Genomic DNA, 25,238 nt, shown 5'->3' on the forward strand with positions numbered 1-25,238 from the left:
AAAATGTAACCCAAGATAACATATACCAGGTACATGAGAATACAGAAAATGTAACCCTTAGTACAGAGATATACCAGGTACACGAGAATACAGAAAATGTAACCTAAGATACATATACCAGGTACATGAGAATACAGAAAATGTAACCAAGATAGTATACCAGGTACAGAGAATACAGAAAATGTAACCAAGATACATATACCAGGTACATGAGAATACAGAAAATGTAACCTAAGATAACATATACCAGGTACAGAGAATACAGAAAATGTAACCCAAGATAACATATACCAGGTACATGAGAATACAGAAAATGTAACCCAAGATAACATATACCAGGTACATGAGAATACAGAAAATGTAACCCAAGATAACATATACCAGGTACATGAGAATACAGAAAATGTAACCCAAGATAACATATACCAGGTACATGAGAATACAGAAAATGTAACCCAAGATAACATATACCAGGTACATGAGAATACAGAGAATACAGAAAATGTAACCCAAGATAAATACATATACCAGGTACATGAGAATACAGAAAATGGAACCCAAGATAACATATACCAGGTACAGAAAATGGAACCCAAAATACATGATAATACAGATCTAAGTAAAATAGTACATTTATATAATACAATTTCCTTCGTAATAAACAGGACTTTAGACATTAACAATGTAATTTACAGTCAAACCTGTAGTAAGGCAAACAAAGTGTTTAATACTAAAATTTGTTTCCTTTTTATCACTTCCCTATATCATCTGGTGACTGACTAAGTGACTATATAACAAAGGGAGGTAACCCTCATAGACCAGATTTTGTGTACTTTGTTTTCATACATGATGGTTCTGTAAACAGAACATCAATTTATGATTTATCTTCACTTGGTTCACAGTTTCACAAAAATGCATCTTTATAAAAAAAATATATAATATTATACCTCATAAATGTGTTTGGCTAGAAATATCCTATGTGTATGGACATTCCTGGATGATGTAGATCTGACCTACAGGGAAATTCAGAACATATTCACACTTATTTGATGTTTTACAATTTTCATTATGATAAAACAGGATTTACTTTTTAAGACAAAAATTTACCATGTTAGCAGAATTATGTACTCCATTATGACAATTAGTTTCAAAATAGCAAAGAATCAAGTACTGTATAGAATATCCCTCAGATGCCTCTGACAGGTTAATATTACTAATTTATATGCATTACAATGTTTGATCTTAGCTACACTATGACAAAATCAACGTCATGATGACATTTTAAAGATGCACTTTATATAGATTGGTGATAATTAGGAAAGGAAACAGAAAATGGATGAAACAGAACAAAAAGACAGATAAGTAGAGCATTATTCAAACAGGATAAGGGGCCCATGGGGGTTTAACAGTCACCTGATATTTGATCCATATTTGTTATGCCATTTACTAGCCAACTGATGTCTTTTGTTCCTTTTCACAAAAAATTCACGAAATAGGAAAAAAAATTTTTGTGAACATAAAAATATTTACATAACATAGTAATCAACTCCATAAGTTACAGTCGAATCAAGCTGATTTTCAAACTTGTCAGAGATCTTTCCAATGTTAGTCTAAATCCAAAGTTTCATAACCCTGGTAATCTCTGTAAGTATTTACTTAAGTTATCGTTTTCACAAGGTCTAATAATAATTAATATTAATGCAAAGGGCAATAACTCTGTAAGTTACAGTAAAATCAAACTGATTTTTGACTCTAGTCCGAAATCTTTCCAATGTTATTCTACATAAAAAGTTTCATTAAAGATGCCCCACCGCTGACAAATGACATTTTTCTTTATAAAAAACAGGAGCAGACGATTTATTATTTTTCTTCAGTTACAATAGTTACTTACTTTATACCATTACCACCATTGAAAAGTTTGAGCTTCTAATTTTACTCCAAGATATAAATATTGAAAATATTTAATTGCATCCTGAAAAATTTCGCACATGCACCAACAGCAAAATAAATTACCTTATATTCTTTTTGTGTTAATAAGACATATATACGCGATTAAACACCAATTATTGTTCAGATGATGAGTATTGTTTATGCTCTGTCGGCAGTGGAGCATCTTTCAGCTCGGTGCATATTTACTCAAGTTATTGTGTTCACAAGGTCCAATAATAATTATTAGTGCAAAGAGCAATAACTCCGTAAATTACAGTCGTTCAAACTTGTCGTAGATATTTTTCAATGTTAGTCTACATACAAAGTTTCATTAAGATCATTTCATATTTACTCAAGTTATCATGTTCACAAGGAAATATCAACGGACAATGCAAAACGGATGACGCACGATGACAGACAATAGACTACCGCAAAAAAAATTTAAAATGATGAAGCTTATTGAAGCTGTGAGCAAATGACAAACATGTAGAAGTGGACATTTTGAGTGGATTATGGACAGTATCACTAGCAAAACGGTCAAACATCCCCTCACAACTCTTTATCAGATAAATACAGTCATTGGTAATAATATAAAATGTTATACATTCTGTGTAATATCTCTCAGATCAGTTGATATGGAATGACATTAAATGAACAAAATGATGAATTACCAAAATGGCTACATTTTGAAGGATACTATTATTGACACCTGTCTTAAATTTAATACATATCTACACATCATGGGAATAACAGATAATATCTGGTTAACATATTTCCATAGCAACACATTTCTATAATAATATCTATATTAGCATGTTTCCAAAGTAACAAAATAACACAGTAACAAATGCCCATACTAACATATTCCTCACCCACAATACTCCAAGGTTCATCGCAAAATGGAAGGCTATGTGTGCAAATATAGACAAGACAGATAGTTTGGTTCTATGATGTACATGAAAAACATAAAAATCTCTCTAGGCCTGTGATTGGTTAGGAGAGAAAAAACTGACCAATCACAGATCTAGAGAGACTTTAATGATCTAATGTACATCATAGGACCAACATACATACTTGTCTCATCTGTTCAATCTTCAATCTTCATCAAGAAGGTAAGGAAAAACAAAAACATATTACAACTGTAGAACTAACAGGTATATCATTCATACATCTTTCTTCTTATCTCTTTAACTGACTTTGTCAGAACATCACAGTTACAAAATAGGATAACATACTATTCTAGAGCACCTGGTCCAAGAGCTGGACAAGGTTAACCACAGTCAGTATCAGTAATTTAATAGTAAAACATATCGAAAAAGAGTCATTAACAGATCATTCAAAGTAATATGGCACTTATGTTAGCTTAGAGTCAAACTTCGACATATTTAACTCATTCATCCCTCAAAATTCATAATGGACTGTTCCAACCTTTGAATCAGAACAGCTCAAATGTGTCTTCAGGGGTGAATATGTTCAGGCACTTATGTTTTAGCACACGTTTTCCAGTCAAACTGCTCACATTTAAGGCATAATATAGGCACATGTTAAAAATGTCTCAAATCAGATCCTTTTCATCTGGGACTTTATACATATCACACAGTGGAAAGGTTTGTTTATAATAAAGTTACATGTCAACATAAGTACAGCTCTGCTGTTGATAGTATAAATTAAATAGGTTATGTCAAACACATACAGACTGGAACATATATCCCACTTCTACAGGAAAGTGAGAGAAAAAAACCATCTAATCATGCTTATAATATCTTGGTAAAAATTGAAATTGTTCATAAAAGATTTAAGTTCAAGTGTTTCAAGTGTCTCTCTTACAACTATTGAATGTGTTAATATTTTTTTTCTTATCTTTTTGTAAGTAGGAGAATTCAGCTTTTCAAAATTGTATTCTAATTAGAAATGTCTGTAAAATGTTAAAGCCCCCACTTCTATATGAAATCGTGAAAGGGACATGATGGAACACACATGGACACATCTAAATGTCTTAATGCACCCCCCCCCCCTTACATGCACACATTTCATGGCAGAATTGGTATTCCCTCAATATATTTCATTTATATAGAAAGTTGCAAGTTACACTTATTATCAAAGTTCATCCTTTTTATCCTTTTTGTCTTCAGTCTTTTCCTTTTCCTCTTTTCTCTTCTGTTGTCGTTTGAGCTCCCTTTCACATCGGCCATTAAGTATCTGTTCCGCGGCTCTGATCCCGGTATTGTACGATCCATGGGCCCCAACCATTCCGTCTAGACTGGTGTAATCTCCGGCGAAGTAAATGTACGGACACACAGGAGAGCTGAGTGTTTCCCATAGGTCCTCACCATTACCTTCAATAGTTACAGAGTATAAATTATTATACCCATAGGTCCTCATCATTACCTTCAATAGTTACAGAGTATAAATTATTATACCCATAGGCCCTCATCATTACCTTCAATAGTTACAGAGTATAAATTATTATACCCATAAGGTCCTCACCATTACCTTCAATAGTTACAGAGTATAAATTATTATGCTCATAGGTCCTCACCATTACCTTCAATAGTTAGAGTATAAATTATTATACCCATAGGCCCTCATCATTACCTTCAATAGTTACAGAGTATAAATTATTATACCCATAGGCCCTCATCATTACCTTCAATAGTTACAGAGTATAAATTATTATTATACCCATAGGCCCTCATCATTACCTTCAATAGTTACAGAGTATAAATTATTATACCCATAGGCCCTCATCATTACCTTCAATAGTTACAAAGTATAAATTATTATGCTCATAGGCCCTCATCATTACCTTCAATAGTTACAAAGTATAAATTAATATGTATGTATTAAGCATAACATAGAGGATCTTACATGCTTGGCAATGTGATACGAAATTTTCTATCACGAATTCATGAGTGTAAGATTTCTATTTATCATATAACTTTAAAATAGAAATATAAGTAAAGAAAGTAGAGAAGGGGTCACTTGTCCACTGGGATCTCACCATGTGACCTGTCCTGGGTACGCCCCAGACCCCATAGAGAAGGGGTCACTGGTCCACTGGGATCTCACCATGTGACCTACCTGTCCTAGGGTACGCCCCAGACCCCATAGAGAAGGGGTCACTGGTCCACTGGGATCTCACCATGTGACCTACCTGTCCTAGGGTACGCCCCAGACCCCATAGAGAAGGGGTCACTGGTCCACTGGGATCTCACCATGTGACCTACCTGTCCTAGGGTACGCCCCAGACCCCATAGAGAAGGGGTCACTGGTCCACTGGGATCTCACCATGTGACCTACCTGTCCTAGGGTACGCCCCAGACCCCATAGAGAAGGGGTCACTGGTCCACTGGGATCTCACCATGTGACCTACCTGTCCTAGGGTACGCCCCAGACCCCATAGAGAAGGGGTCACTGGTCCACTGGGATCTCACCATGTGACCTACCTGTCCTAGGGTACGCCCCAGACCCCATAGAGAAGGGGTCACTGTCTACTGTGATCTCACCATGTGACCTACCTGTCCTAGGGTACGCCCCAGACCCCATAGAGAAGGGGTCACTGGTCCACTGGGATCTCACCATGTGACCTACCTGTCCTAGGGTACGCCCCAGACCCCATAGAGAAGGGGTCACTGGTCCACTGGGATCTCACCATGTGACCTACCTGTCCTAGGGTACGCCCCAGACCCCATAGAGAAGGGGTCACTGGTCCACTGGGATCTCACCATGTGACCTACCTGTCCTAGGGTACGCCCCAGACCCCATAGAGAAGGGGTCACTGGTCCACTGGGATCTCACCATGTGACCTACCTGTCCTAGGGTACGCCCCAGACCCCATAGAGAAGGGGTCACTGGTCCACTGGGATCTCACCATGTGACCTACCTGTCCTAGGGTACGCCCCAGACCCCATAGAGAAGGGGTCACTGGTCCACTGGGATCTCACCATGTGACTTACCTGTCCTAGGGTACGCCCCAGACCCCATAGAGAAGGGGTCACTGGTCCACTGGGATCTCACCATGTGACCTGTCCTAGGGTACGCCCCAGACCCCATAGAGAAGGGGTCACTGGTCCACTGGGATCTCACCATGTGACCTACCTGTCCTAGGGTACGCCCCAGACCCCATAGAGAAGGGGTCACTGGTCCACTGGGATCTCACCATGTGACCTACCTGTCCTAGGGTACGCCCCAGACCCCATAGAGAAGGGGTCACTGGTCCACTGGGATCTCACCATGTGACCTACCTGTCCTAGGGTACGCCCCAGACCCCATAGAGAAGGGGTCACTGGTCCACTGGGATCTCACCATGTGACCTGTCCTAGGGTACGCCCCAGACCCCATAGAGAAGGGGTCACTGGTCCACTGGGATCTCACCATGTGACCTACCTGTCCTAGGGTACGCCCCAGACCCCATAGAGAAGGGGTCACTGGTCCACTGGGATCTCACCATGTGACCTACCTGTCCTAGGGTACGCCCCAGACCCCATAGAGAAGGGGTCACTGGTCCACTGGGATCTCACCATGTGACCTACCTGTCCTAGGGTACGCCCCAGACCCCATAGAGAAGGGGTCACTGGTCCACTGGGATCTCACCATGTGACCTACCTGTCCTAGGGTACGCCCCAGACCCCATAGAGAAGGGGTCACTGGTCCACTGGGATCTCACCATGTGACCTACCTGTCCTAGGGTACGCCCCAGACCCTATAGAGAAGGGGTCACTGGTCCACTGGGATCTCACCATGTGACCTACCTGTCCTAGGGTACGCCCCAGACCCTATAGAGAAGGGGTCACTGGTCCACTGGGATCTCACCATGTGACCTACCTGTCCTAGGGTACGCCCCAGACCCCATAGAGAAGGGGTCACTGGTCCACTGGGATCTCACCATGTGACTTACCTGCCCTAGGGTATGCCCCAGACCCCATAGAGAAGGGGTCACTGGTCCACTGGGATCTCACCTGACTATCTCACCATGTGACCTAGGGTACGCCCCAGACCCCATAGAGAAGGGGTCACTGGTCCACTGGGATCTCACCATGTGACTTACCTGACCTAGGGTACGCCCCAGACCCCATAGAGAAGGGGTCACTGGTCCACTGGGATCTCACCATGTGACCTACCTGTCCTAGGGTACGCCCCAGACCCCATAGAGAAGGGGTCACTGGTCCACTGGGATCTCACCATGTGACCTACCTGTCCTAGGGTACGCCCCAGACCCCATAGAGAAGGGGTCACTGGTCCACTGGGATCTCACCATGTGACTTACCTGTCCTAGGGTACGCCCCAGACCCCATAGAGAAGGGGTCACTGGTCCACTGGGATCTCACCATGTGACCTGTCCTAGGGTACGCCCCAGACCCTATAGAGAAGGGGTCACTGATCCACTGGGATCTCACCATGTGACTTACCTGCCCTAGGGTACGCCCCAGACCCCATAGAGAAGGGGTCACTGATCCACTGGGATCTCACCATGTGACTTACCTGCCCTAGGGTACGCCCCAGACCCCATAGAGAAGGGGTCACTGATCCACTGGGATCTCACCATGTGACCTACCTGTCCTAGGGTACGCCCCAGACCCCATAGAGAAGGGGTCACCAGTCCACTGAGATCTCACTATAGTTGTCAGATTATACTGCCTCACCAAATCTTCTCCACCAAACAACTTCCCCAAAGTTTTTATCACTGAAAATAATAGTAAGTAGAGTTAAAAAATATAAGAAAGAAGACAATAACTAATTATGTCCCATGGACATAAAATTATAAAGGGCAACAACTCTGTCAACAACATTTTAAATTTAATTGTTTAAAGACTTAATTTTAAATGTCCTGTATGTCTGATACAAAATATCAAACCATTTGAGTTTCTTTCTCTACTGTCCTCGTCATGTTCACAATATTCAACAGACATTATAGGTCACGGAATCAACCTCAATTTTGAACTGATCTATTATTGAACAGATAATCATTTTTTATGTATATATATATGTTTTGTTAAGTTATGAATCATGTTAGTACTGAAGAATACCGTTGAATCATTAGACATGAATTTGAAGTGTTTTTTGGTCCCAATAAAACGTCTTTGCATATTACAGAGTTATCTACCCTTGCAGGTAGGTATATCGATTGCGAATTCATTATTTCATGAGGAAAACTTGTGCCATTTGCTCTGAAAATAAAATATGATGTGTTCATAGACACATTGTATCACAATCAAAACCTACTTGCAAGGGTAGATAACTCTGTAATATGAAAATACCAAATACAGTAATCTTTACGGCCTACCTAGCTCTTTGAGTTCCTCTATCGGAGTCTGTTCCAGATCGATAGCTGCTCCATCGTATAACGAACCAACCAAAAATGGCCTATCAACCAGATTCTGCATGTTAAACCACGTCTGGATGAATGGCTCCTCCCCCTCTGGTGTTGTCATGGTAAACACGCCAATGTCACTCGGCCAGAACGCCTCAGAGAACCCGACGATTACTTTCTGTAAATCGTAGACACCTGTACGATACATTTGATCACATTACTGGTCAGTTAAAGATGCTCCACCACTGACAAATGGTATTTTTTTTACCACCATTGAAAAGTGTGGGCTTCTAATTTTACTTCAAGTTAAAAACATGAAAAATAATTAATTGCATCCCGAAAAAATTCAGTGGAACTATATCCTATATGGAATGAAGTACTGATTTTGCATGCACCAAAGGCGTAATAAATTATTTTATATCATTTTTTGTGTTACCAGGTAATTGGGCATATATATACACAATTAAACACAAATTATTGGTTAAATGATGAATATAATTTATGCTCTGTCGGCGGTGGAGCATCTTTAAGCAATGTCATAAATATTTTTTTTAAAAGACACTTTTATTTTGAGTCATAATATTCAGAAAAGTTAAATACTATGTAACCCATTTGTCTTCATAATGATGAAAACGCAATTAAGAAACCACATTTTGCCTGCCTCATAATGAAACAAATTTGAGTCTTTGTTTGTCAACAATCTCGTGAATACTTTAGCACAAAGAAATGTTTGATAAACTAAGTAGATGTATGCCATTTTGTCGTATGTTGAGAAAATCCAGCAGAGGCAGCCATTTTGTTTCAAATCCTGACAACACGTCATAGTGACATCATGGTTTATATAATGCTGTAAAAATTTATTTGTTGTTTAGATCCGCCCATAAAAATCGCTTACATACAATGAATGCAGTCACTAGATATCAGAAGAATTACGTGATAAAATCTATATAGTAGATGGTTACCTAGCTCCTTTACGGCCTTGTACCACTCTTTAGGAAGTACGGGTTCAAACAGTACAGCCTCACTCCTCAGTACTCCTACGGGGACGGCCACGATAACTAGGTCAGCACTGACCTGATTTAGGTCCTTCGTACGTACAATCACTTTCTTCTCCTTCAAGTCGATTTTGATCTGTCTGACAATTTGATTCAGACTGATAGACAGAGGTAGCTCACTCCCTAGTCCAGATACAATACTGGAAATAAAACAATCAACAAATCACTCCCTAGTCCAGATACAATACTGGAAATAAAACAATACACAATTTTGTTGTTGTAACTGAATAGTTTTCTGATGTCTTCTGAATAATGTGATGCATAGTACTAGTATTAGTTTACATACCTAATTCCAGCTGACTCTGTCTCCCCCCCCCCTCTCTTCCTCCCTAGTACATGTATCTAATAGAACATGATATTGTAATACGTGTTATTGTTAGCAAATAACTGAAAATTGATACTGCAAATTAACACAAATGCATGTTTGCACACAATAATTTATGTCTTACAACAAAGTATGTGGTTGTATGAAACAAAGACTCCACAAACATAAGAAAGAAAATCTCCTTTAACGAGTGAAAATCATCAAGATAGAAAGTATTAGAGGAGAAGATCTTAATGAAGATCTTACGCGTCTAGAACTTGGTCATATCCATCCACCACGATTGTATTCCAGCCGAACTGTTTTGCTGGATCAAAGTGCACAGTGGAGTAGTCCGGCTTGGAGACAGCGTTATGGTTACGTAGAATACTGGTGATGATGGCGCGGTCACCCTGGAATGTGTGACCTGAGATCTCGTCCTCGACGGCTTTCTGTAGTGGAATGTCGACACCAGTGGCCTTTACCTTGTCTACTGCTGACTGCATTATCTGGGCAATAAATTAAAAAATGTAAGACATCAAAACTCTGAGGTCATTGTACTACAACAGAGTAAATGTCATCACCATAGAAACAGGGGTTAAATGTGAGAAATGTTCATATTGCAACTCGATCTTTAACAATTAATTTTGGTAATCTCTATAGAAACAGAGGGGTGTTAGATGATGCTTTTCAGACCAAAACTCTGCTGGTCATTCTAGGTCATCACTATGGAAACGGATTATAAGCAAAGACAATTCTGATCAAAACTCTGTGGTCGATCAATCTATGTCATCACTATGGAAACACATGGGTTATAGGTGAGAACAACTCTGATTGGGTCACTATTACTAATCTCCATAGAAACAGAGGGGTTAGATGATGCTTTAAAAACTCTGGGGGTCATTCTAGGTCACCATGGAAACAGAGGATGCAGACAAGACATTCCAGACTTTCCCCGAAGGAAACTGTGGTGAAATGTCCATCAACAGTATATGAATGACTTTAGTTGGTTGAAATCAATCATAAAAACCAAATCTTACCGAGAAAACTTCGGTGAATATTTTGTTAGCCTCATCTCCCTTGAAGATCTTGTCAGCCTCAGGAACATGGAGTTGTATAGGTCCGGACACTTTGGTTTCTAACTCGCCTTTCCTGGTAATGGCCAGGACCGGATTGTCCTTCACCTTGGAGTTAATCCAGACAGCCCCCAGGTCTGTCTCTGCACCTGGAATAAAAACAACACTGAACAATTTTACAATACCTTACCAGTATTTCTGTACATGACCATGTGTGTGTGTGTGTGGTCTCTAAGGCAACCTTTTTTCCTTTTCATTTTTGAGGCCCCCATTCATGTTAAATCAAGAAAAATTTCATTTCCTAATATCACATCAGCATTTCTTGCTTGAGTGTCTACACTTTACCTGGTAATAATATGTGATCTATTTCCTTCAATGTTTTATTAATTAATAATATGGGACAAAGAAGTAATTCCAACCGTGTGGACAAAAAAAATGTCAAATTTTCGAGGCGATCTCACGGCGATCTGCCCCTTTATCAAGACACACAAAACGAACACGATTACACAATAAATAATATATATATATAATATTTTCATTCTTGTTATATAGCCTAAATCTCTGAATGCTGCGGACATATTCTGGATCATGAGATATGAAGTTCCTGTGTTAATCAAACAATGTGATAATTTTCATTTGAGTTGAAACAAAAGTAACAAATATTTTTTTGGCCTTTAAAAATTTTTGCTTTCAAGCTAAAAACGATTAGCGATATACCAATTTCTTCAAAGTTACATCTCCAAATTGTTCTTGACCCCATGGTAATTAATGAGTCCTCCACAAATGCTTGAAAATATCATCCCCACAAAAAACGATCTGCCAATATTTACCGAGAGGTTTCTTGAAAAGTTTCCTGTTTGTCCAGACACGTCCCCCATATCTTTCTTTTCTAGCCTCCAGCACGGTAACATCAAACATCTGTGAGGGATGGTTGACCAGTTTCCTGGCAGCAGCTAAACCAGAGATCCCTCCACCTATCACAAGTACTTCCTTTGGTTTGTGTGCTGTGTCTGCTTTACACACATCAGTTCTATACACAAGTAGCAGCAGGCACGTCCAAAACAGTATGTTCTCCATTTCTGAAAGTTAAAAAATAATGATTAAAATGGTTCATAAATCTACATGAAGAACTTTGTGTGCACTGAATGTGTGCGATAAATCCATCCTTGATATTCCAGAGGTTACTTTAATCACTATCGTCATTGCATTCAGTCTGACTATACATTGTACAGGGGTGGATAATATGACAGTGATAGTAACCCCTAGAATACAAACAAGAGGCCCAGAGGGCCTGTATTGCTCACCTGGTTTGTAATGCCAAGTTATGTTTTGAATACAAGTTCATTGTTTCTTTTCTAAAGGAATTTAAATATTTACCTCTATTTCCCCTATTTGGCCCCGCCCCTCCTGCCCCCGGGGGGTCAGAGCCAAAATTTATGCAAGTTCTGTTTCCCTTTCCCAAACAATGTTTGTGGCCAAATTTGGTTACATTCCATGCAGAACTCTAGGACAGTAGCAATTTATAGGATTTACCTCTATTTCCCCTATTGGGCCCCGCCCCTCCTGCTCCCGGGGGTTCAGAGCCAAAATTTATACACGTTCTGTTCCCCTTCCCCCAACGATATTTATGGCCAAATTTGGTCACAATCCATTCAGAACTCTAGGACAAGTAGCGATTTATAGGATTTACCTTTATTTCCCCTATTGGGCCCCGCCCCTCCTGCCCCAGGGGGGTCAGGGCCAAAATTTATACAAGTTCTGTTCTTCTTCCCCCAAGTTCTGTTTCCCTTTCCCAAACAATGTTTGTGGCCAAATTTGGTTACAATCCATGCAGAAATATAGGACAAGTAGCGATTTAAAGGAAATGTTGACGGACGGACGACGGACGGACGGCGGACGGACGGACGGACGACGGACGCCGCGCCTTCGGGCCAGGTGAGCTAATAAAAATGAATACAAATGACTGTATCCCCTTCTATAACTCTTCACTGAAAAAATGTGTTCCTTAATTTCTGTAATGTTTCCCTATGGTGAATTTTAAGTTATTGAATTCATTAAAGTAAGCCAGGAAATGTTACAAAATACAGAAACAGATACAGCCAGATATACACTCTATGTCTTATATTCTGGTCCTATCTGTTGTCATTTACTTAACCACAACAGATAGAACCAGATATATATATACACCACACCTAAACCACAACAGATACAACCAGATATACACCCAACACCTTGTATTCTGGTCCTATCTGTTGTCATTTACTAAACCACAACAGATACAACCAGATATACACTCTATGTCTTATATTCTGGTCCTATCTGTTGTCATTTACTAAACCACAACAGATACAACCAGATATATATATACACCACACCTAAACCACAACAGATACAACCAGATATACACCCAACACCTTGTATTCTGGTCCTATCTGTTGTCATTTACTAAACCACAACAGATACAACCAGATATACACTCTACACCTTGTATTCTGGTCCTATCTGTTGTCATTCACTAAACCACAACATATAAAACCAGATATACACCCAACACCTTGTATTCTGGTCCTATCTGTTGTCATTTACTAAACCACAACAGATACAACCAGATATACACTCTACACCTTGTATTCTGGTCTTATCTGTTGTCATTTACTAAACCACAACAGATACAACCAGATATACACTCTACACCTTGTATTCTGGTCTTATCTGTTGTCATTTACTTAACCACAACAGATACAACCAGATATACACTCTACACCTTGTATTCTGGTCCTATCTGTTGTCATTTACTAAACCACAACAGATACAACCAGATATACTCTCTACACCTTGTATTCTGGTCTTATCTGTTGTCATTTACTAAACCACAACAGATACAACCAGATATACACTCTACACCTTGTATTCTGGTCCTATCTGTTGTCATTTACTAAACCACAACAGATACAACCAGATATACACTCTATGTCTTATATTCTGGTCCTATCTGTTGTCATTTACTAAACCACAACAGATACAACCAGATATACACTCTACACCTTGTATTCTGGTCCTATCTATTGTCATTTACTAAACCACAACAGATACAACCAGATATACTCTCCACACCTTGTATTCTGGTCCTATCTGTTGTCGTTTACTAAACCACAACAGATACAACCAGATATACACTCTACACCTTGTATTCTGGTCCTATCTGTTGTCGTTTACTAAACCACAACAGATACAACCAGATATACTCTCTACACCTTGTATTCTGGTCCTATCTGTTGTCATTTACTAAACCACAACAGATACAACCAGATATACACTCTACACCTTGTATTCTGGTCCTATCTGTTGTCATTTACTAAACCACAACAGATACAACCAGATATACACCCAACACCTTGTATTCTGGTCTTATCTGTTGTCATTTACTAAACCACAACAGATACAACCAGATATACACCCAACACCTTGTATTCTGGTCCTATCTGTTGTCATTTACTTAACCACAACAGATACAACCAGATATACACCCAACACCTTGTATTCTGGTCCTATCTGTTGTCATTTACTAAACCACAACAGATACAACCAGATATACACTCTACACCTTGTATTCTGGTCCTATCTGTTGTCATTTACTTAACCACAACAGATACAACCAGATATACACCCAACACCTTGTATTCTGGTCCTATCTGTTGTCATTTACTAATAAACCTCAACAGATACAACCAGATATACACTCTACACCTTGTATTCTGGTCCTATCTGTTGTCGTTTACTAATAAACCTCAACAGATACAACCAGATATACACCCAACACCTTGTATTCTGGTCCTATCTGTTGTCGTTTACTAATAAACCTCAACAGATACAACCAGATATACACTCTACACCTTGTATTCTGGTCCTATCTGTTGTCATTTACTAAACCACAACAGATACAACCAGATATACTCTCTACACCTTGTATTCTGGTCCTATCTGTTGTCAATCACTAAACCACTCTAGCTTTTTGGACATTGATAATTTTAGTTTCCCTATCTGTGGTTCGCATCCTGTTCTGTAAATCACGTTATGTCATCTACCCCTACCCCTCTTTCTCTTTATAATCCCATCCCTGGTTTCATTCTGTACAAAATCAACATACACATATGTACAATCAACACTAATTTAAAAGTAATTTTCATTTTTATGGAAATATCATTACTATTGATAAACAACTGATCAAACAATTATATTTAAATATGAATTTATTGGACTTAAAAAAAAACCCTTTCAGATAGTATGGCTGCATTTGCATCATTTCAGTATTCACACCAGGCAATTTGCTAATCTTATGACATTCAATTACTCACACGAAATATGAAATTCATAGTGATACAACGTGGTGGCCAATACGAAATAGACCATTTTGTGTGTCCACATAGTGGAATTTTGCGAGTTTCTGAAAAATGTCTCGCATTCCTGGGCCAATGAAACACTTGACTATTTTTGGTTGTAAATTAATATTTTGTAATCCAGTTACAAAATGATAAAAAAAAAAATCATTCAGTTTTATTTTCACATGCTTTGGATGCCATATACCCCACTTACTGTACCTATAGTAAAGATACCTTCGGTAGGTATATATTTGCTTAAATGATATTGTACTCCAAAATCACCGACAAAATATCTATAAAGATCACATATAGATGAGTTTGAAAGGCTTTGCCTTGCATGGTCAAAAATTTGTGCCTTTACCATACATTTGTATATTGTTTTTCATCAGGTTTATCCAGAGAAAACCTATACCAAGACTAAAAGGTTTCTATTTCAGAAAGGCATCCCAATTAGATGGGCTAGTTGCCTTCCTCAATCATTTGGCACAACATTTCATAAGCAGTTTGTATAATACAATTATTAGATTTTTATATTGTGAACCAATATTATAATATTTGAATTAAAAGAAAAAAATCTTAATAATAGGACTACCAAGTTCATTATAGTAAATACGCATTGCAAGTTGAGCCTTTTACTTCATCAATATCCTACAAAAGTCGAGAAGGGGTTTTCCTATATTGTTACAGTTCTTTATATATTTTTCTGAGGCATATCAAAGGATTACTACTGATACTCATATAAGTATTAAAATACATTTTGAATTTAAAGGAAATAAGGCTTTTCTATCTTGATGACATAAATGCTTTAGAGCAAAGGTCAAATTAACATTTCTAGAATAGAGTTCATCTACTACTTCACTTGGGACGCGGTCGATGATTCAATGCATGAATTTATTTCTACCATCTTCTTTCCACTTGTGATGATTTATTGGAGTCATAAGTGTCAAACAGCTGTTTCCTCATTCCACAATTTGTCACTGATCATTTAGATAATATGCCTGGGTTTACAATCTTTTTATTGTGACAATCTATTGAAGTATGTCATCACGTGAGAAGACATTGTATTTAGGATGTTTATGCCACTTGACGAACAGGTGTTGTGTAACCTCTATATCTGCAGTTAGTATTCATTGGTACTGAGCAACACAGATTGTGCATATGTAATCATTCTTTGGCGCCTTAACTAGTCCAACACATTGCAAATGTGACCATCTACCACAAACATTGCACATGACCCAGGACATCAAACCTGTGAACTTAGAAGTATTTTTTGAAATTTTAATCATTTTGACCCTGTTTGGTCCTGCCCCTCTGGTCCCCAGGGGGTCATCAAGAACTGATATGGATGTTAAAATGCTATATCTTAGGCTAATAATTCTAACCAAGTTTGACTCATTTCCTATGAAAATTGATCAAAAAATGCTCATTAATGTGTTTTTCTTATATAAACTATAGTAAACTTGACCCCCTCCCAAAGGGGAAACATGAGACCCCAGGGTCATATAATTCACAATTTTTATAAAACACACTTTAAGACCTTTTCATCTATAGAGTGTATTTGATTATACCATTTCAGAATTTTAGAAGAATATTTTTGAAGTTTTAGCCTATTTGACACATTTTGGTCCCACCCCTCTGCCCCAAGGGGGCCGGCCTGGACCAATATGGATATGATGTTAAAATGCTATCTCAGGCTAATAATTCTAACCAAGTTTGACTCGTTTCCAATGAAAATTGAGCAAAAAATGCTCATAAATGTGTTTTCCCTATATAAACTATAGTAAACTTGACCCCCTCCCCAGGGGGAAAACGTGAGACCCCAGGGTCATATAATTCGCTATTTTTGTAAAGGACCTTAAGACCTTTCTATCTATGAAAAGAATTTGATTCTACCATTTCCAGAATTTCAGAAGAAGATTTTTGAAGTTTTAGCCTTTTTAACCCCTTTTCACCCCGCCCCTAAGGCCCCTGGGGGTCAGTCATAGAAAATTTGTTAATAGGATTTAATGGCCATCTCATACTGACAATTCTGACAACATTTGACTCATTTTCAATTACAAATGATCAAATAATGCTCCAAAAATGTGTTTCCCTATATAAATTATAGTAAACTTAACCCCCTCCCCAGGGGGAAACGTGAGACCCTAGGGTCATATAATTCACAAATTTTGTAAAGAACCTTAAGACCTTTCTATCTATGAAAAGAATTCGATTCTACTATTTCCAGAATTTCAGAAGAAGATTTTTGAAGTTTTAGCCTTTTTAACCCCTTTTGACCCCTCCCCTAAGGCCCCTGGGGGTCAGTCATAGAAAATTTGTTAATAGGATTTAATGGCCATCTCATACTGATAATTCTGACAACATTTGACTCATTTCCTATTACAAATGACCAAATAATGCTCAAAAATGTGTTTTCCCTATATAAACTATAGTAAACTTAACCCCCTCCCCAGGGGGAAACTAGAGACCCCAGGGTCATATAATTCACAATTTTTGTAAAGGACCTTAATACCTTCCTATCTATGAAAAGTATTTGATTCTACCACATCTGTGAGTAGAGAAGAAGATTTTTGAAATTTTACTCAATTTTACCCCTTTTGGCCCCTCCAGCAGCTCCCTGGGGGGTGGAGACCATATAATTCACAATTTTGATTGGCCTTATGCCTGAGAAGGTTTGTGCAAAATTTCATTGAAATTGCTTCAGCAGTTTTGGAGAAGAAGTCGAAAATGTAAATTGTTTACGGACATACGACGGACGACGCACGACGCACGACGACGGACAAAAGGCGATTAGAATAGGTCACTTGAGACTTCGTCTCAGGTGACCTAAAAAACAACTACAGTAAAACCCCTATTACTCGAGCAGGTGGGACCAGGTCAATAGTTCGAGGAATACGGGGTATTCGACTCATCCGAGGTTGATCATGATCAACAGTCAAAATGTCCGGTCTCAAACTATGACAAACAATGCACGACAATGACATTTTTATTACCCTATCTTTCAACATTCTTTGCATATATCGTTTGATATCGTTTACATCTTTCGATAAATAACATTGTGTTAGCCTGTCGAATGAAACCAACAAAGAAATTTAAAAAAAAAAATTATAATTAGGCGGACGTCAGCAATATCTTCCGCCTCTTTTGTCATTTCACAATGCATACTTTCTATTAACACGGATCAACAACTTCCGTATTTTCGTATTTACAGCGAAGATTATTACGAGAGAAACATCAATAACTTAATGCCTTTTCTGAAATATTCAAATAAAGTTAGCATCAAACTACTACTTGCAATCGTGTAGGTAGGTACTAATGACACCGTTAATCCCTTAATTACCTAAAGGCTCGACACGCAAACTATATAAACACAAGATCGTGAGCAATTATCCATGTCGGTCGGTGCAGTCAGGTGTGACACAGGTAAAAAAAATCTCAAGGGCTGAACACCTGTTCGACGAATACATGGGTAAATACTATGTATTTGATGAAACAGGGACATAATTCTGTTCGGGGAATAAGGGGTATTCGACGAATAGCTGTTCGAGCTATACAGGGTTTTGTTACATAGATTATATAGGGAGACGGTCGGGACCGTACAACCAGTTCGACGAATAGGGGGTATTTGAGGAATCCGGGTTCGAGTTAGAGGGGTTTTACTGTAATTTATTGTAATATATACGCAAGTCATGTTTGACTTTCTCCATGTGTGTAATATACCAAGTAATATTGAAGAATTACAGAAAACTTGTATTAAAAGTACTAGCTGACAGCTTAAAATTACATTAATTTGTCACAGTCCAGGGGTTCTGATCACTTATGATCTCTACACCCCTGAACTATCTCATAGTAAAATTTCAGCTCATCAGAAAACATCTCCACCAATCACAGGCCTGAAATGTTTTCCTTTGAAGACTACAGAGAGAGCACGCCCAACATCAAAGCCACACAGTCAACCACAGAGTACTGTTATATGGCTCTTTTGATGTACATCAAACAACTAAATTACCTGTTCTGTTGCCTCCAATTTTACTACGAGATAGTCCAGGAGTGTAGAGATCGTAAGTGCATTCTAGACATGGAGTAACAGGACTATATTCCTTTTTTTAATCTTGCATTGATGTAAAATATAACAATTTCTTTAATATTTATTCTTACCAACAACACAAATGCACCACAAGCATTTCCATCTCTCTGGATAGATGAAACCAATTGGCCTGAAATCCATATTGCATTTGCCAACTCGTCTGTTTTCTGTGACCTGATGGCCATATATTTCCTGTGTTAATTTAAAAACGAGAAACTGTACCCCTAAAAGATATCAAATGTCTGCGAAATAACTGTAAAATTGTTTTTTTTATTCTTTTACCTTTCTGTAACATTGCTAATTACTTTCTAGAGAAAAAGAGTACAGTCATACATGTTGTTGATGGTAAATATAAAATGATGTTATTTTCTATTTTCTTGATAGATGTACAATGACGTTTTTTTTTTCAATCATTAAAGCTAGTGGTATTACATATGACACTTACTTCCAGTTGTTTATAAGTGTCTGATTAGTTCCGCCCATGGAGTCAAGGACAGATACAGTTTTGGTGGTCATATTGGCTGCAAGGAGTACCCAATGATTTCCAACATTTGCAGGCAAAAACACCCATTTGTACATTGCAAATTTAACCTGAAAAAAAACCTCATTCATCAGTAGTTTTTCATGCCTCTTGGTTTTGGATTTTATTATAATGATCATCTCATTATTATTTTGTATAGAGTATGTTATTGAAATACTTTTTAAAATTTTAATTTCATGTTAAAACACTTCAAAAGTTCAAGACATATAAATATTCTTAAAATTCATCTCATATTTGCTTTCCTAATTGTCCACATATTGATTTATCTTACATCTGAATAAAGCCACTCTCATTCGGTTTAGTGAATTAATTTATACCTCCGTATCAAAGAATGGTTGCAGGATAAACAGAATACACGGTTAGTATCTTGCAATACAAGTTTTATTTTGGTGCTCGATATAGAAAGCCAAGATGACTTAGCAAAGCCTGGTCATCTCAGCTTTCCTACTTAAGTCTTGCACCAAAATAAACCTTGTATTGTAAGATACTAACCATGTATTCTCTATATCAATAAAGTCAGGATAATGAAAGACTTGAAAGTTTATTCATTTGCATTTGATTATTAATATTTCTTTCAATATGAAAAAGGGATGAAATTGAAAGTCATTCTGAAATCAAATAGGCAATAGCTTTATTAGCTGTGTATCATCATTACCTTATCATTTAACCACTTTGGATTTTTCAGCGTACTAAAGTCTTTTGTGTCCAGTACCTTGCCACATACATAGTAACGACAGTTTTTCTTGAGGGTCACAGATGGTGTCTGGGAGTGTCTCACACTAATCAGGTTCTTCAAATGGTCATGTTGGTGATCTTGATCTAAATTCAAAACGCTTTTATTCATCTTCAATATATCTTTTGGAATTTATATGTAACTACAATGTAACTATTGTAAATAAATGAGAGATTGAACAGTGCTGTAAAGGTATGAACGCAATAGGATACAGATATTTTCAATAGAGCACTGTTGAATCTATATGTAATGGTCTACTTTTGCATGTTTGACGTCAAATTAAAAACGGTGTTGGTTGCTAAGTTGGGTAACTACAATAGTTAGAAGATATGGCTCTGGTTATTGAATGTTTGATTAAAATATAACTATGTCAAGGTACTCTATAACCATTGGTAGGCAGTTTTTCTTCAAGTTTTCCAAGTTTTTGCCAACTTCAAACCTGGCATGACCTTTCATGACCATGGTTGTTAATAGGATGCAATCAAAATCAAATAAACATCTTCACTGTCAATAATCAATGTTATTAATCTGGTGGCATTAAAACTTTCATACAAAAGTATCTCACCTTTCTTATCCCCATCACTTGGTAGATTGAACCTGATCCTTTTTTCCTTCTTCAATTTCAGTTCTTCATGACATGACATGTAAAAGAGAAATTGTCATGCTATACTCCCAGATATGAGAAAAACACATTCTAATCGTTCAAACAAATACACATAAATTTTAACCTTTAATTTGTAATATAGCAGTAATTAGAGAATTCTCTCTATCTTCTAAAAATATCATTATGATTACCTCAGCAATAATTACTATATTCACCATAACATCATACCGCTTCTTGTAATCCTATATAAGTATATAAGTATATCTCAAGTCCTCCACCTGTGGGTCATGTTTTCAACACCCATGTGGGGCAGTTGCCAGGAGGTTGGAGGATTTTCTTTGAGACTTAGGCTTCCCTCCATATCAACCTTCCAAAATCTTAAATGACTGTGAAATGGATGCTCAAAAAACCAAACTTAATCATAACATTCTGATCTATTTTACATCATTTTTTTCACAGACAAATAGAATTTTAACATTTGAGCTCTCCTACCAGCCAAATACTATCTTACAATGAATGCTTCCAATAATTTATAGATACCCACTTGATGTACTCTTAAGGCTTGGAGAAACTGACAGCAATGGCTCTGGTAATGTGACATCTGATGGACTTTGCTCAGGGTCTGGAAAATGTAAATTGATTAATGATTAATTGACTAATTAATTATAATGTGCTAAGGCATGTTATTCAATTTGTCTGCAATCCAGGGAGAATTATAGGACCATAAATCCCCCAAGAAGGTAATTTAATGCTTAAATAAATCATGTGAAGGATTTAGTTTTATCAAAACAAACAAGGTATTCATAGAATCAGACTTTAAAGGGACAATTCAATCTAAGAGAACATTAAAATTTGTACATATATTGGGAAAAACCAGTTCTAATTGAAATTAGATCAGTCGGTTTTACTGTGATATGCTAGAAAAGTCCATGGTGGTGAAATGCGTGTGAAACTTTCAAACTCGCTTGCTGTCCTCCATTATACATTGTGGTCGAACATCTTGTATGCCGAACCCTGTCCCTTGCTCGTAGAGTAATGCAACTTTTGTCTAGAACTGCTCAAATCGCTCTGACAGTAGTGGTTTACCTTATTAGGTGAATTGTCTTGCCTAAAAATCATTTTATTACCTCCTCAGTGGTTATGTAGTTCATTTGTTTAACGTGCGTGACTTTGGCTCGGGTATGGGTACAGAGTACATACTGTACCTGCTTAATCGTATTGATCAACGATTTGTAATTACAACGGTATCAATTAAAATACTTAACAATGACGTGGAATTTGTCAATATATTGTGTTAAATGTTTCATAAGAAATGTAGAACAATACATTTATGCCATATTTTGCTTCTTGGTTATGTAAAAGAATTAGCCTGAGTGAATTGTCCCTTTAAAGTTGTATTTCTTGTAATTTTCACTGAAACGATATGTCGTTTTAACATTTGATATTTGAACATTGACATGTAACTTGATGATTAAGCTCCCCAAAACCATATGTCAGCCTATAAGAGAGCCGTAATCTAGGGATAATATATTCCTGGTTTTGAATAAATCACCGCCATGTTCAGTACCTTCGGGTTCTGTCGGAATTCCGAATCGTATCACGTGACTGACGTCCACACGTCCTGCATGTTTACGTTTTCCTTCTGACTAATATGAGCAAATCGTACTGGTATATGTCCACAGAGCGAGTATTTGAAACATCTAATTCACAAATGCCGTAATTTAATATTGTGTGTATCAAATATTGTAATGTGCGAGCATTATTTTCTTTATAGATATAGTCTGCTGAGGTCAACCACATGTTTTGTTTACGAAAAATAGTTGACATTTCTCTTGGTTTCATAACTCTCGTGTTACTTCGAGATTGTCGCGACGATGTTCGGAAGAGTTCGGAATGATTCGGCCTCTGTCGAGCCTATTTTTCACGTGTACACGTTAAAAAGATTTTTTTACTTTTATAATTAAAAATACTTCCAGTGCTGCAACTTTATAAAAAGTGATAAAATCAGAAAGTTTAAAACTCATACAAACGTAGAAAAATATGTGTAACACTTAAACAGTTTTTACTATGACAAAAAGAGCGAAAGGGATAGACCATACAACTTTAAGAGAATAAGATTTTTGTGGAATATTAATTAAAAAAGAATTTGAAATACCAGAGTGTAATCTCCTCATATCTCTCAAAGACTACATGTTAGATCATTAATTGCTAAATTTGTGAAATGATGGTCAAGACTATTGGGCCACTTGTCTTAAATTTCCAAATTTTATATCAGATCTTAACTGAATAACTGTTTAGTTGAATGATGCTAAGATATTGATTATTGATAACACTTACCAAGTAGACAGAGGAGTAGAAAGGAAAGTCTCAACCTTTCATGAATGTTGAAGGTTTCTGGAGCCAGCTCCGAAATTTCCTTGATGAAGTCATGGTGATCATCTTCATCACAACACTCATCCAAGACAGCTTGAGCTTTTCTAGTTTCAATATCGTAAGAATAACTGGCAGTACTTCTGGCTGTCTGGAGCAATGCCATCCAGGTTTCCTCCAACATGATACCAATAAATAAATACATTTGTATGTGCTTGGGTTGAGGTGATAGAGTGTGAAACAAGAGGCCCAGAGGGCCTGTATCGCTCACCTGGTTTGTAATGCCAAGTAATGTTCTGAATACAGGTTCATTGTTTTTTTTCTGAAGGAATTTTAATATTAATCTCTAAATCCCCTATTGGGCCCCACCCCTCCTGCCCCTGGGGGGTCAGGGCCAAAATTCATACAAGTTCTGTTCCCCTTCCCCAAGGATGTTTGTGGCCAAATTTGGTTACAATCCATGTAAAACTCTATGACTAGTAGCGATTTAAAGGATTTACCTCTATTTCCTCTATTGGGCCCTGCCCCTCCTGCCCCCGGGGGACCAGAGCCAAAATTTATACAAGTTCTGTTCCCCTTCCCCCAAGGATGTTTGTGGCCTAATTTGGTTTCATTCCGTTCAGAACTCTATGACTAGTAGCCATTTAAAGGATTTACCTCTATTTCCCCTATTGGGCCCCGCCCCTCATGCCCCCCGGGGACCAGAGCCAAAATTTATACAAGTTCTGTTCCCCTTCCAAAAAGGATGTTTGTGGCTAATTTTGGTTACAATCCATGCAGAACTCTAGGACAAGTAGCGATTTAAAGGATTTACCTCTATTTCCCCTATTGGGCCCCGCCCCTCCTGCCCCCGGGGGGGTCAGAGCCAAAATTTATACAAGTTCTGTTCCCCCTCCCCAAAGGATGTTTGTGGCCATATTTGGTTACAATCCATGCAGAACTCTAGGACAAGTAGCGATTTATAGGATTTACCTCTATTTCCCCTATTGGGCCCCGCCCCTCCTGCCCCCGGGGGGTCAGAGCCAAAATTTATACAAGTTCTGTTCCCCCTCCCCCAAGGATGTTTGTGGCCAAATTTGGTTACAATCCATGCAGAACTCTATGACTAGTAGCGATTTAAAGGAAATGTTGACGGACAGACGGACGACGGACGGACGGACGGACGGACGACGGACGACGGACGCCGCGCCATGACATAAGCTCACTGGCCCTTCGGGCCAGGTGAGCTAAAAACAGGAGTGCCCGGAAAAAAACCACATAATCGGGCAAATTAACGCCTGTCTGTCTGCCCATGACCGGCAACTTTACAGTAGGGTAGACATTTTTTGCCATGCAACTGGTCCTTTTAACGGTAACGTTTTTGGTCCAGTTCTGATAGACTACTAAAGATATACAAAACAAAAATAGCAGTAGCATTGTAGAAAGGTTAAAGATCAAATTGAGCAAAACAGATTTTCGTAATATTCTGGTTTTCAGTCAACTTTGTTGAGAGCGAATGATTCTAAAACAGATATGTGGATATCTTTTGTAAGTACAACTATGACTTTGCTAGTAAATAAACTACAAGGATGAATTGTAACTTTGTTAAAGGACCAGTAACTTTTAGGGTCAGTCGGTCCTTAGGACTAGCCGGAAAATATCCTGAAGGGAGAACACTGGTACCAGGGATTGAATCCTGGCCGTCTAGGTTAAGGCAAGTAGCATAATCACTAAACCACATTAGCTATAATAAAATGGAAGCTATAAATGCATAGTATTACAGTAAGCAAAAAACACAACCAAAGGAAATATTAAAAATAAAACATTCATTTCTCTTTACCTTTTATTCTTTTCAGAACTTCACTCCTGGAGGA

General features: G+C 38.1%; 1 protein-coding gene across 3 annotated transcripts; it reads right to left on the reverse strand.

Moving 5' to 3' along the window:
- Positions 1 to 583: 583 nt before the first annotated feature.
- LOC138311295 (uncharacterized) lies at positions 584 to 23,563 on the reverse strand. 3 transcript variants are annotated; one of them, XM_069252725.1, is made up of 9 exons: positions 23,353 to 23,563; positions 21,560 to 21,637; positions 11,502 to 11,750; positions 10,636 to 10,820; positions 9,866 to 10,104; positions 9,202 to 9,434; positions 8,213 to 8,434; positions 7,484 to 7,612; positions 584 to 4,265 (listed from the first exon to the last, which is right to left on the reverse strand). In XM_069252725.1, exons 1-9 carry the CDS (start codon positions 23,549 to 23,551, stop codon positions 4,027 to 4,029), a joined length of 1,773 nt encoding a protein of 590 aa, XP_069108826.1. In that variant the 5' UTR covers positions 23,552 to 23,563; the 3' UTR covers positions 584 to 4,026. The 3 variants fall into 3 exon arrangements, with proteins under 3 accessions (XP_069108826.1, XP_069108827.1, XP_069108828.1); XM_069252726.1 differs by lacking the exons at positions 21,560 to 21,637; positions 23,353 to 23,563 and adding exons at positions 19,209 to 19,329; positions 19,583 to 19,720; XM_069252727.1 differs by lacking the exons at positions 21,560 to 21,637; positions 23,353 to 23,563 and adding an exon at positions 15,952 to 16,284.
- Between the last annotated feature and the right edge of the window lie 1,675 nt (positions 23,564 to 25,238).

The sequence above is a fragment of the Argopecten irradians genome, unplaced genomic scaffold, assembly GCF_041381155.1.
Source record: "Argopecten irradians isolate NY unplaced genomic scaffold, Ai_NY scaffold_0017, whole genome shotgun sequence".
NCBI classification, from domain to species: Eukaryota; Metazoa; Mollusca; class Bivalvia; order Pectinida; family Pectinidae; genus Argopecten; species Argopecten irradians.